We start from the raw sequence: 15,141 nt of genomic DNA, 5'->3' as shown, positions 1-15,141 counted from the left end.
AGAAGGAAATTTTTGGTCAATATACATGGCTCCAATCCGGAAGCCAATATTATAATATAATTCTGATATAAGTAATTTTCTGATCATTTCAGTTTAGTTCCAGCGCATTTTATATTTTAATACTTATTAAAACCTCACCACTGTTTATCACGAATTAGCTTCTAGAGTCTGTTTATACTATTAGCGCCAAAAAGTTCCAAATATAACATATAATGTGCCTCTATTTTTGTCTCCAAAATCTATTACAGTTTTAAATGTATGTTTTAATTATACATATACCATATATACCATACCTCTCAAAATAAATATAAACATATTTTGCATAAGAGTAGTCATCGAGGTAATGATTGAATTACATAATTAACGTAGGATTTAAGTTTTAAAACTGTATTAATAGTTGAAAGGGTTGATTGGGTTAGAAAAATAATAACATTTGATTTTTGAATTATTGGCTTAGGTGTTCTGCAAATAAAACCAGCTGACATTTCGTACATACGGATTGCATCTAGAGAGTGGCAACTTTGATACTAATGTTCTCATCATTAAGCCGTCCTATTTAATTCCTATGCACTTCATACTGACGAAGACCTTTTATACACTTTTTTAGCGCATACTTGTGGTTGGGAATTGAGACACCTTCTATTGTGGTTTGAATATAAGTTGGATTGTGTTTTAGTATGTTTCCTGCGGTACCCTTTTCAAAGTTATATGTTATTTCTTGAAGGAATGGGGTAGGCTTTTATTCTTCTGGTCATTTGGAAGATCTTGCTTTAATTATAATTAAATCCGTTTTTAAGAAAAACACGTCCGAGATAATTAAGTTCATACAACGAAGGTCTTATAAAGAGATCAATGTAGAACAGATAATTTTTGGTTCAGTCGTGTCATCTATATGTCCAAACAAAATAAAAAGTTTTAGTGGGAGCCTTGGGATTTGTTCATAACATTTCAAAAAGTCATTTGAAATTTTATGAAGGCTAGTTTGAAAAGGAAATTTTTGGTCAATATACGTGGCTCCAATCCGGAAGCCAATATTATAATATAATTCAGATATAAGTAATTTTCTGATCATTTCAGTTTAATTCCAGCTCATTTTATATTTTAATGCTTATTAAAACCTCAATTAGCTTCTAGAGTCTATTTATACTGCGCCAAAAAGTTCCAAATATAACGTATAATGCGCCTCAATTTTTGTCTCCAAAATCTATTACAGTTCTAAATGTATCTTTTAATTATATATTATCATGTATATATATATATATATATATATATATATATATATTATATTTGTTATGCTCTTAGCATTCCACATCTGGCCAGTGGGCAATGAATATTTGATGAGATAAGGTTGGATGGTAGTAAACTTTTTACGCTTCTTTCAGAGTACTTTGCACTGGATCTTCGGATCACACTCGTTGTGGTGTCCAGGGGGATATCGCGCTCAATTAGCTTGTTACTGGCATAATATTGGGCGTCAACGATGGCATATATAATTCTTTATTTTAGAATCTCTGAAGAATGGCTAATAATTAAATAAATAAAATGGCTAAGTTGCTGGTTGTCACATGGGCTTAACCTTCGTATAAATCTTAAGTTGTTTATGCTTTATTAGTACATATTCCTTCCATTTTAAGCGCCGATCCAGGAGCATGCCCAGATATTTAACATTATCTGCTTGCCGGAGTAAATGATTGCTAAGATTTACCGGAGGAGAAGTCCTTCTACGCAGGGTCAATGTCAGGTGAGTAGATTTCGTTTTATTCATCTTGAAACTCCATATTTTCAACCACAAATGAATTTTGTTGAGATGAAATTAGAGGTTCCTAGTAGATGATATTGGATCTTGAAAGACGTGAGATCAACAGCATATGTTGCCACAGTAGTGGTTTTTGATGTACGGCGCGTCAGCTGTAAACAGTATAGAGGAACAATGGTTTAAGGACACTGCCATGAGGAGCAACTGAATATATTGGATAGTTCAGTGTTTCACAATATCTGTCTGTGAGATACGCCTTTAATAGTTGATAGTGCGGATGGGGTCCAGCGTGTCACTCTTTATCAAAAGCTTGAAAACTACTGAGGAATGCAGCCGAGCAATATATTTTTTCGTTAAAGTTTTTATTTGTTTGATTGACTAATCTAAGTGCTAGGGAAGTAGATTAGAGGTGGCATTAAAAATAAATGTTATTCACTTGAAGCGCTTTTGAGACAGTTCTTGTAAAATTATTCGAGTTATTAAATATATACCAGGATATTTTTTGGTATTAGTTTCGTTTATTTTGTTCGTTTGGCTTCGCCAACAGTATTTTTTTCGTGTGGTGAATCCCTTTTATATGAAGTGTTAAGAGAGTCAGTTTCCTAATTGTTAGTTGTTGCAGATTATGATGTTTGGGCCTTTTGATGATTCTTGTTCTTTTTCAGGTTAGTTGACGTTAGGTTTTCTAAATATTTTATCTATTTTTTGGTTTTGTTCAGTATTAAATAGCTCCTTAATTTTTTTTTGATTTGTTATAATTTTCAAAGAAAATAAAAGAAACTACGCAGAGATCTAGTGCAAGAACCAGGAGAACCGAGGAGAACTTAATATGTTAAATCATGTCTAAACACAGATTTTTTAAAGTACTTGAAGTTCTGTAGTTGCACATGCTTATAACATTGTAAAGCTATTACTAAAACGAACTTCTATATCCTAATATCCTAGGAATATCCTTTATTAAATGTATATAAAAGAGAAAAATAAAATATTTTCACCCAAAAATTGAACCGACTTCAAAAAATAAATAAGGGGCTCATTAAAAATTAAAGTATTAGCGTAAAAAACATTTTCATATAAAATATGTACGTAGTAATCGTTAAAATATCTATACAAAAATAAACAGAAACCTTATTTAACCTATCTACTACACGCATTTTATATTCTACTTTATACACACAAATTAGCTTAATACCTACCTAAAGCTATTTATCTCTTTACAATATTATAATTATTAACAATTTAAAATTATTATTAACAATATATTATTACAATATTATTAACTATTATTAACTGACCACACTGAAGTCGGTGCCGAGCACAAATAATACAAAAATAATAATATAATTTTGTGACAAAAATTAAATTACCAACAAAACAAATCTAAATTAGTATAACTGCTTGTTTACTGCACCGACATCGATGTAGTCAGTTGGCAGTAGTTAGAATAACATTGTAAATGTATAAATAGGTTTAGGTGGGTATTAAACCAAATTGTGTGTATATAGCAGAATATAAAATACATGTAGTTAGTAGGTTAAATAGGGATATGGTTTTTTTATATAGTTATTACAACGATTATTATCTACATATTTTATATTAAAATGTTTTTTTGTGTTAAAAATCTAAGTTTGATTATTTTTTAATTTTTACTGAGCTCCTTATTTATTTTCTGCAGTCAGTTCAAATTTTGTGTTAAATATATTTTATAATCTCTCTCTATAGTATATTATTATTATTAATTAATATTGTTTGGATTTTTTATCATCTAATCAATTTATATTGCAATTGAAATACGTGGTACAGCACAGCCCGATCTTAAACATTTGGTACAGTTCCTAATTTTTGTCGAACGCAGACATTTCTTATTAATCGTCGGATCTTGCGGCGTTCAGTTTCGTAAACGAATTCCTATTTCGAAAACTGCCAGGAGCATAAACCTTTGGCCATCGATTCCGCTTTATGGAGGCACAACAGATTTTTATTGCCGAACGAGCTCGGCAGGCCTGCGACCGGGAAAACATACAAATGGTGTATGCCTGATAGTCATTTGTTTTGCGGAAACTCAAGACCACCTGTGAAATTTTACTGCGGGCCCGTTATCTTTCGACCGGCGTTTGTTTTGCCACGTCGGATCGGGGAGTTAAATTTGTTGTACGGGTTGTTTTATGGATATGCGACATGACATTATTTTTCGAATCGGGTGCTATGAAAGTAACCCTGCTGATATATGGGATGTAAAATACTCGGCTATAAATTATGGTTATATACATTCATATACAAGGATTATATGTTTGAATAAAATAAATTACGCAAATGTTTGGATAGTGTCAATCGGATATCATCAACTTTGCTGCATTCAACTGCAATGTTTATATAATCGACATCATATCATAATATTATATTAATTTTTATTTTGGAGGTTTATTCTGGAACAATTGCCTTTTCATTATGGGCAAATCCAAATACTATCAACTACTGAAGCTAATTTATTACTTGCAACTACATTTGACGACAAGAGTCTAATGATAATCTATATAAAATCTAAATAATAACTCTAATATAATAAATTTAATATGGGCAGCCTTTTATAAACCTATTATATAAAATAATAAATATAATTTATCAATAATACACACAAATGTGGGTACAATAAACTATTTTACATCCACCTATGAGGTAGAGTTTTAGGAACAAATATTTTTGTGTTGCCATTTATCTTCAAAATCACACAATAATATATACCTTTGATACACTTAAACATACCAGACCGATTACACTCGAAAAAAGTGATTATATTTTTAATAAGATACAACAAAAAAAACGAGAATTTAGTTCTTTTTTCAATATTATGTTTCCAAACCTCAAAATCTTCAAGAGACAGTATGATAAGCAAGATTATTTTGATAGCCATAATCATATTTATCTGAACTTTTGCTTTCGAATAGTCAATCATGCCTAAAATAGATGAATTAATTCTAATGAATTAATTGATATCAATGAATTAATGATAATATAATAATTCTTGTAAATGGTGTCGAAAAGCCTGGCGGAAACTGTTGAAGTTTACCGAATACCGACTGGGATTATCTAGAAATAACTACTTTTATTCTGGGTGCATAGTCTAATTTGCAGCATTCCTAGCTGTAGATTGTCATCGAATAATGAAATATTTAGCTGTAGTTATATGACCTTTTTTCAAGATGACAGTAATAGTACTAATATAAATTATATAGTATAAACAAAAGTATAGTGTGTATACACATTCATACTGTGCACTGGGGTAAAATCTCAAAAGTATTGTTTTAAAACAGTGTAAAAAAATTAAATAGGTTGTAGAGAGGTGGTTATATAATTATAATTTCCGATGCCATCATTCAAATAAACAATTCACATTTAACATATGAGTTTGAACATGTGCAAGTAATCACTACAAACAATATATCAATTAACAATCTAATACAAGTAATCTTTAGTTATATTAGTTATATTATTTATAGAATAGTTTATATTATTTCTTGAGATGACGTAAGTTTGAAACTTGATACTACTTTCTGTTCGAGCTTATTACTATCTTTTGGTAACTACTTTATTGGTTTGGTGTCATAACTTTAATATATTATCTGTTGATATAATATATATAATTTAGTAATATGAATTACTTTGTTCTTAATTTTAACTGTAGTCTAAATCAGCCAATGCGCGTCGTCAAAATGTATGACGTCAGCAAGTCCCAATATTGCCATATTAACGTAGAAGGTTGCTTCAGAACGTTTGCTGGTTTATAAACTCTGATTATTATCAATAATACTTTGAGGAATTTTGTTGACATTTAACAACAAGTCGCGCTGAGTTTAAAGCAAATTTTATATTTTTACAAATTGCATTTTGCAGTATGAGGTCATCTATTGCATTATATATAATATAATATTATATTATATATAAAATATTATATTATATATATATATATATATATATATATATATATATATATATATATTATATTATATCATATAAAATATCAACATTTATGACGTCAGCACGTCCCAATATTGCCGCATTAACGTAAATTTTTGCTTTAGAACGTTTGCTGGTTTGTAACCTCTGATTATTATCACTAATACTTTGAGGAATTTTGTAGACATTTGAAAACAATGTCCACTAGTTCCAACTAATTCCACTAGTTCCAACACAAATAAAATTTTATAGATAAATTCGGTTACATGTTCCAAAGCACCAACATTGTGTTTTTGTTTGAACTAGGGTAAAATGAGAAGGAAAAAGTCGCTCTGAGTTTAAAACAAATTTTATATTTTGACAAACTGGATTTTGCAGTATATTGGAGGTCATCTATTATATTATATATTATATAATATTATATATATATATATGTATATATATATATATATATATATACATATATATATGTATATATATATAATATAAATAAATATATATATATATATATATATATATATATATATATATATATATATATATATATATATATCGCATCATTATTACTTTCGTTAATAAAGAGTAAATGTTTGTTAAATGTATTTTGTTTTTAAGAAATTTGAGATAAATTAACGCTTTTTCCTTTCAGGTTTCCTTCAGCTGTTTGAAAATGCCGCCTTCATCCGGTACTGCCATACTCACAGCGCAACTCCTTCTAATTTTGACGTTTGCCTTACCGGCACTTCTCCAGACAGTTGTCAAAACAACCAAATGCAAAATTAGCGAATTTGCCTGCACCAACGGACGCTGTGTTCCCTCAAACCGTTATTGTGATAACAAAAACGATTGTGGCGATTCATCTGATGAACCTAGATACTGTACAAGTAGGTTTAAACATATTTATTACACTTTAAATTTCAGTTTCGTCACTTTAGACATATTTAAAAAAAAATTCGTTATTCGTGCAAATAATAAAATAGATGGTAATTTGATCGCCAATCGAAAAATTTGATTAGTTCCGTGATATACTACTGCAAAGAAAATATTTTCTGCTAAATTATTTGAAAATGCCTTACACAATGTTTACAATCTGATATATTTGATAAATCATACTTTATTATTATTAAGTTCATTAATTCCAGATCTAATAGTAAACTGAACATCCTTAATGCAACCAACAATTTCAAATAGATCGTTAGTTATTATATCTAGTTATGATATCTCCGTTAAACCATTAGGATTATCTCGACGGAGAAGAACTTAAACGACTATTCGAATTTGCGAGGAATTAACAAAACAGTATTTAGAATCCTGAAGAATTCCCTGGTTAAGCTTTTATCCCAGGTCTTATCACATTATTAGTATAACGGGTGACTGTTTCGGTAGCCTTATGCTGCTGATATTTCACAATCTGATTCAGCAACTGTTTAATCCAGGCTTTCCGGTAAATTCCTGCGTAAAGAGATAGTGGTGATAATACGATACTGGTCGTACTATGTTGCACATAATGAAAATATATTTTTTTACGTCGTCTATATAATTATGAATATAGTAACGATAAGCCAAAACGTATTTTATTTTCATTTAAACCTAATTTTTAGCCGATTTATCAAATATTACATCTAATTTAGTAATTAGAGATAATAAGAAACTTCCTTTTAAGAATCAAATGTTATCGTCATTAATTTATTACTTGATGTAATTTAGTTCAACAACCTGTTACGCTTTCTATTACATGAATATTAAGTTTACTACTAATTGAGTCAGATTTTTAAAGCGTTTGGTTCTTAAAGATGTTAGTAAGGCTTCGTCGGTTTGACCTACTTCTTAGTGTCAACAGAAACGCTTCTATTGTGTTGCTAACAATTTACCGATAATACAGCAATCCCTAAATGCTATTAAGAGTTCAGGGCGTTATGAATTGATTTATTTTTTATTTTTACTTTCAGCTCTTTACAGTTATATTAAACCGAAATAAATATATAAATGCTTTTTCGATTTTATATTAAAAATTAATTATGAATAAATTTTATTTAAATCTTTTAATTTAATATAAAAATCATTTAATTGGAAAAAATTAAAGCTAAGTATTAAGCTAATTGTTATATCCATAGAATTCTTATTTGATTAAAATTCGATATATTGTTTATTTAGGTTTAAATGATTATTAGGAAATCTGCCACCTATTAAATATAATACAAATTGACAACAAAGTTGATTATAAAATACAAAATTATACGTATTATTAAATATTAAAAGTTTTCTAAGGAACCTATCATAGGACGGTTAAGAAATTAAGAGGACAAAAAAGAAACAAAAATTCGCCTATTCGTTAAAAAACGAGAGATTGGCAAAAATATATCAAGAATAAATGAAATTATTTGTTGAATGCTTATCAAGTTATAGTCTCAATAACCTAAAAGGAAATTGCTAACAAAATTCTGGGAAACCTCATTGCCAAAAAGGCGCCAGACTACCTTTCAAGAAATGGCCAATTATTTAAATAGCTGTCAAAAAGAAGGCATAATAGAACTGAAATCTGATACCAGTCATATTCAGACAGAAAATGTTCTTAAAAACGATCAAACTAATTATTGTAGACAAATAACTCATGTAAACTCATCTGTTTGGATTTAGAAGTAATTATTTGACTATTGATTAATAGTAAACAAGAAATATTTGAAATGAAAAATAAATTTGTACAGCTGTATTTCTAGAAAAAACAGGCCAATTGAAAAGTCCCCGTCCTGACACATCGATGACGTTACTATAATTAAATCCATATGTTTTTAGTCAGTCCTAACCTTCAAAAGATGGGTGTATAAATTTGACAGCTGTCGAATCATTAGTTTTTGAATTATAGCTTTTTGAGAGAAGCAACTTTTGTTATTACGAAAAAAAATGGATAAAAAGGAATTTCGCGTGTTGAAAAAATATTGATTTTTGAAGGGAAAAAATACAGTTGAAGCAAAAACTTGGTTTGATGCCGAGTTTCCGGCCACTGCCCTAGGGAAATCAACCATCAAGGATTGGTATGTTAATTTTATACGTAGTAAAATGAGCATAGAAGACGGTGAACGCAGTGCACGCCCCAAAGAGGGTGTTACTGACGAAAACATTTAAAAAATCTACAAAATGATTTTAAATTATCGTAAATTGATACTCAATGAAATAGCAGACACTCTAAAGATATCAACTGAACGTGTACATCATGTTATTTACGAATATTTAGGTATGAGAAAGGCCTTTGCAAAGTGGGTACCGCGTTTCGAGCTCACTCTCAACGACATGTTGATGATTCGCAATAGTGTTTGAAGATGATCAAGCGTAATAAACCCAACTTTTTGCATCGATATGTGACAATGGATGAAACTTGGCTCCACCATTTCACTCCGAAATCCAATCGACAGTCATCCGAGTGGACTGCATACGATGAACCCGCTCCAAAGCGTGGGAAAACCAACAGTCGGATGGCAAGTTTATGGCGTCTGTATTTTGGGATACGTATGGAATAATTTTCATTGACTATCTTGAAAAAGGAAGGACCATCAACGGCGACTATTACATAGCATTATTGGACCGCTTAAAAAACGAAATTACCGAAAAACATTCGCATTTGAAGAAAAAGAAAGTGCTGCTTCACCAAGACAATGCACCGTGTCAAACATCCATGAATTGGATTTCGAATGGCTTCCTCATCCACCGCATTCTCCAGATCTGACCCCCCGTGACCATTTCCTGTTCTCAGATCTCAAAATAATGCTCGATGGGAAGAAATGTTCATCGAATGATGAGGTGATCGACGAAACTGAGGCCTATTTTGAAGCAAAGGACAAATCCTACTACAAAAATGGTATCCAAAAGTTCGAGGGTCGCTATAATCAGTGTATCACCCTTGAAGGGAATTATGTTGAATAAAAAAATCTAATTTTGCCAAAAAAATGTGTTTTTCTATGGTAAGTCCAAGACTTTTCAATTGACCTGTTAGTGCAAGACTTCAATAAAGCATGGGATAAGAGTCTGCAATTGAAGTTAGCAAATAAGTTACCTAGGTAAGTAGGCTTCTTCTTCTTCTTCTTGTCATCGTCATTAGAGAACAAAATACAATGATGAAGTTTCAGAATTAAAATCCATCTCTGCAGAGGCACCACAAGATACTGGCCAATATTGTAACTGTCCTATAATAGTAATATATTTAAATGTGTAAATCTTTCGTATATGAATAGTTACAGACATTAATAACATCACAGTTGTAAAAACATTGCATTATCACGTTATTACATTTAATATTAATACCAATTGCGCCTAAAAATTGCTAATTAAATTAAATCTCATGAAATCTGCCCATGTAAATTTCTCTTATAAAAAGACAGATACATACCAGTGATAACTTTTTTTTAGATAGACTAACTTTATATGCAAACACAGCAAAATGCGCGAAATTTTGTATAATGGTAAAAAATTTAGTGATTACTTACGATAATTTGAAACATGCACAAATAATTCCAGAGTCAATATAATATTAACATATCAAAGTAAATTTCTTGAAAGTATTGACTACACTCCATGGTAGATTAAAATGAGGATATATACAACAATCTATATACCTACGATAAGTGAATAAATTTGATGGCACTAAGTATTGTAATAGAACACGAGTTTAATAAAGATACAGTGTTACAATTACTCGACAGCAGTGAACTTATTCGAAAACTACATAATAGAAAAGCTATAGTTAAGTTAAATTATGGATGAGAAAGTGTCAAGCTTTAAACATATATGGAGTAGACTTATGGGAGTATACCGATCAAGCGTTGTTTAAAAGGTTGGATTTGAGACTGTAGATCTGGACGTAAACGACATTATAAATACAAAATTACTAATGTGAAAACGATCATAATATATGTGCCGTGTGGGTGTAATAATGAAATCAAAATAGAATTCAACCTCTATTACTATATCTTGTCTAAAAAAAGTCTAGCCTCACTTAGTTTCCAAAATGTTAAATTTTGTATAATTTACTATGGCCACGAATTAATTTCTAATAGTGACATCATAAGGGTATGTTATAATTTTAGAAAGATTTAATTGCCGATAGTTTGAGTTTAAAATAGATGCAAACAACCTGTCTTCGTTGTTGAAGAATATCTTTAAAATTATGAATATCACATTATCCTATTCGCTATAGCACATTCTCAACTTGATTGTAGTTATTCAATTAGTAACGAGTTCATTAAACCTTTTTTAACTAATTTATATTTTCACGTACTTATTTACTATATCAGGCTTAAAAAAATTTCGAAGCTGGCTTGATGGCGCAGTGGTAAAGGTGACAGGATGGTCCTCCTATTGTTGCGATAGCCGCGGGTTCGAACCCTGTTGGGGTAAATTTAGTCGTAAATTTATATTTGTGATTGTTGAAAATTTGTGATAGTCCTAGGAAAGAGTGTAAAATCCAACAAGGAAAATGATCCCAGTCACGCCAGTAACCAGGCTGGGTAAGACTGGATGTCTTCTGGGATGATTTATAAAGTTGGTCACTCGCCAGTCGGTAGGCCTAATGCTGAGGACCGTGGTTCGGAGCCTACGTTAAACTGTAGGTCCAGTCCAGATAAACCCATAGTTGGTAAAAGGAGAAACAAAGTTTCGAGAAATAAGTTTTAGATACCTTCTTTTATGAGATTTGATTTTTTTACGATAACTGGCAATATCTGATATTTGACTAAATATCAGATATTTGACTAAATATCAGATATCATGGAATAAATTGATTCGGTATTTGTAATAAAGACATAATGGTTAACACAAACATGATTTTAATGCCGTGTTAATGTTTTGATGTCCGTTAAGTAAAATATTCACTATTACAGGTAAGATAGTGATTCCAATAAACGAGACTAAATGGTGTTTGTTCATCAAACATCCAAACAAATTTGGTCAACAAATATGATTCTTTTTTCAAAAATAAATATGCTAAAAATTATATAAGCTGCTTATAATGTCGTGTTATATATGTGTTATTTTTATTTTTAAAATCTATAAAATGTTAAAATGTAAAAATAATAAAATTATCATAATTGTTTTGTCTATGACTCACCAATTCTATGTTAGGATTATTTAGTTTAAAACCCAAGACCCATATACTACAGCAATAGGTATAAATATTGTGGTGCCTTATATTTCGGAATTTCTTATCAAAAACTATTAAAGAACTTATCACAGTTTGCAGTAATGCTCTCAAAATATATTTTCATATGAAAATATTTAAAATAGTTTGTACATAAGAGTTTATATCTATTTCTGTTTCAACAACTAAGTTGCAGGATTTATAAATTACTAGCTGATACCCGCTCGCCTCCCTGACCACAGGATAAAAGTTGATTATTTCAAAATTTTAATTTCAAAACAGTAATAAAGATTCATTCAAACTTTTAATATATTGATTGCATATAATATAGCTAATGCCTGTTTAGTTGAGCGTAACATAAATCAAGTATTACTTCTGGATTGGAGACTTTGAAAATAAAATATTACCTTTTGTTCCGAAAGGGTTATTTGAAAACATGCATTATATTTACGAACCGTATATAGAAAATGTTATGAGAGCAGATCCTGACGGTTAGGAAGATAATTGGCAAGTTAAAATTCTAAATAATAAGAATTTTACTACCATTACAACACATTTCTAAATGTCTGTTTCTTAATTTTAAATCACGAAACCAAAAACAGGGCAACCAATTTCTTGTACTTACAATTTAATCATTTGAATACTTAACTTAAATTTTTCAATGTAGTTCACAACGACATTAGCTATATTTACAAAGAGTTTCTTTATTTTCTCTCAATGTACTTCATGATGACTCTATAAGGTATATCTTCTAGTAGCTTCTCTCTTTAATTGCTTATTCTTAACTGTCCTTTTAATTCCCTTCCTTTTTATGCTTTCTTTTTTCTTATGTGAGTAAATATGTGAAATATTTAAGTAGTAATTAATATGACTAATGATAAGCAGTCTAATCTCGAGTTTGAGGGTATATGAATGTATTTTGCTTGCTTCAGCTGATATGTAAGAATACGTGTTATCATATTAAATTTGTTCTATGTTTTTTTAATTTATTTATTATATTGTTACTATTCGTTGCCGACTAAGAAACAATTTATCTTTACAGTTACTTAAATTTAGTGATATATCTAGAACGACTCACCAACCCTATTTTCCTATTAAACGCACCCCACTACAGTACTCTATACAAGATTAAATGGTTTGATTCTTTTGAGTCTGTGTCTGGTGTTATCCAAGAGTTGTATTACTTCCATACTGACATCATCATGGAGTATCTCATCATGTCTCCTCGCGAAAATCAAGATATTTCTTGAGTGACAGTCGGTATCTGAAAGTCTAGGTGTAAGTAAACAGGCCTGCAGTGTCTAGGTGTACCTATAATACTTTTCTGGACTTTATTCTAGAAAATGTTTATTGTATTTGTATCAATTTTCGCGGAGCATCCCGATATTTGAATTCCGTATGTCCATATAAGTTTCAATACCATAATATATACTGACAATTGTAATTTTCTTCCTATTAATCAATATATTTTCTTATAGTTGAACTCCAGTTCTTTTCTTTCTTTTTTGATATTTCTGTTAGCAGGTGTTACGAAAAGATTCATTCCGAGATACTTAGCGTTCTTGCTATATGAAATGAAATTATTATTTATTGTTATTTGTGCTTGTGTGATTTGATTGTACGTGAACTGCACATTCACACATTTTCGTTAATTTTAATTTTCACGGTTTGGGTCCAATCATTTATATTGTCAGTAGTAGCTATCGTGATTATTTTCCATACATTCATACGCATACATAGTGTAGGTAAATAATTGGCTCCCATTGTGGTACTTTTTTAGTGTAGTATTTGACCTCTTGTTTAACTCTAAACATTCTGGCTCTAATGTAAGATTTTAATAGTTTAATGTGTTGCTTTGGTAAAATTTTCTCTAACTTATAAACTAGAACGATATGAATATGACAGTCTAAGAATATAGTTGAACATACCATTTTACCTCCATAGTCTTTTTTAATGACTTTTCTCTTGTCTTTATCTCTTATTCTATGCACCTGGTCAATAGGGGAATTTTTGTTAATAAATCCAATCTGGTGTGTAAGTATTAGGTTCTTTTCATCAGCAGTTTTTCAAATACCTTAGATATTGGTCCATAGGTATTATTTCATTTGGACCATAAGTTGAATTAATGGTGTTCCCACTAATATGCGACAGCCAATTTGTAGTTCCCAATAAAAATCTACATATTACCAAGAATAATCAATAATGTATGGACGTTGTAAAGAAGTTTTCAACTTATTCTATTTATAGCCGAGATTAACCTTTCCTTTATACCTTTCATTTGCTTTCTTTAAAGTTTCTTAATTGTAACTTCTTAGTGCTGTTTAAGTTCCATTTTTAACGCAGATATGTAAATACAAAAAAATATAGAATGACAGTTCCATTGCCGATACATAAGAATTTTCTTTAGTTTGCAAATAAAAGCAACCAATTTAAATATAAATGCCTTATCACGGAGTCTTTATTATGGAAATGACGCCAGCGGGGGGCACTCAACTTTTCTTTTTCGGTAATTTTTATTCGGCGGAGAATTTTCTCTTTTTTGTCCAGTTAATGTACCCAACAAAATTAGTTTAGGAACATTGATTTTTTCTTTTATCCGGCCAGATGTTACCTCCCACGCTTAAATTAAACAATCTTCTTTGTTTGTTAATCCTCTATCCAAATTTGAATTTGGAGACTTTTTTTATTAAGTTGGATTACTTGTATGTTAGTGTACTGAGGAGTACTTTATTTACACATGTTCCCAAAAATAATATTATGAAGGAAAATATTGCATATTACAAATTGTAGCTCTGCTTCAATTTGTTAAAAACAATGTTAAAACAAAATACATTAGGCGCTTGCATATATTCTAACCCTTTTTAAATTTTAGAAATGTATTTATTGAGATATATTGATTAAGCAATATATTTTCTGTTTACAATAATTTTCTACAATCTTCCTTGCCAGCTAACTCTCCAATCATGGATTCTCGCGTTCTTCAGAAATTCATTCATTCATTCAAATTCATTCGTTCTCGCGTTTCTTCAGAATTTTACAACCGTATGCCAGCCAAGCTATGCTGTATCGATCTGAACAAATAGTAACCAGAAGGCATTATGTCTAGTGAACACATTGAGTGCGATAGAATTTGATATTTGAGCTGCTGCTGAGAATATCCTTCAACTCTTGCAACATGTAACTGAGCTTCTTCATGCAAGAAGATCATTTTTAGCCTGTTTGTTTGTTAGTTACTCGATAATGTTGGTCTCTTTTGCATGAATATGTCAATCAGTTTATTCATTTTATATAGTTGGACATCTGG

General features: G+C 30.3%; 1 protein-coding gene across 1 annotated transcript in view; it reads left to right on the top strand.

Moving 5' to 3' along the window:
- Positions 1-1,687: 1,687 nt before the first annotated feature.
- Positions 1,688-15,141, top strand: part of LOC143190835 (uncharacterized) — a 33,132-nt gene continuing 19,678 nt past the window's right edge. Inside the window, exons 1-2 of the mRNA XM_076395401.1 lie at positions 1,688-1,741; positions 6,360-6,594. Coding sequence (XP_076251516.1) covers positions 1,688-1,741; positions 6,360-6,594 — 289 coding nt within the window. The remainder of the gene's footprint in view (positions 1,742-6,359; positions 6,595-15,141) is intronic.

This window comes from Rhynchophorus ferrugineus, unplaced genomic scaffold, assembly GCF_030347505.1.
Source record: "Rhynchophorus ferrugineus isolate W39M unplaced genomic scaffold, kcgeb_rfMv2 rfM2, whole genome shotgun sequence".
Classification (NCBI taxonomy): domain Eukaryota; kingdom Metazoa; phylum Arthropoda; class Insecta; order Coleoptera; family Curculionidae; genus Rhynchophorus; species Rhynchophorus ferrugineus.
This window is presented reverse-complemented; position numbering and strand designations above follow the sequence as displayed.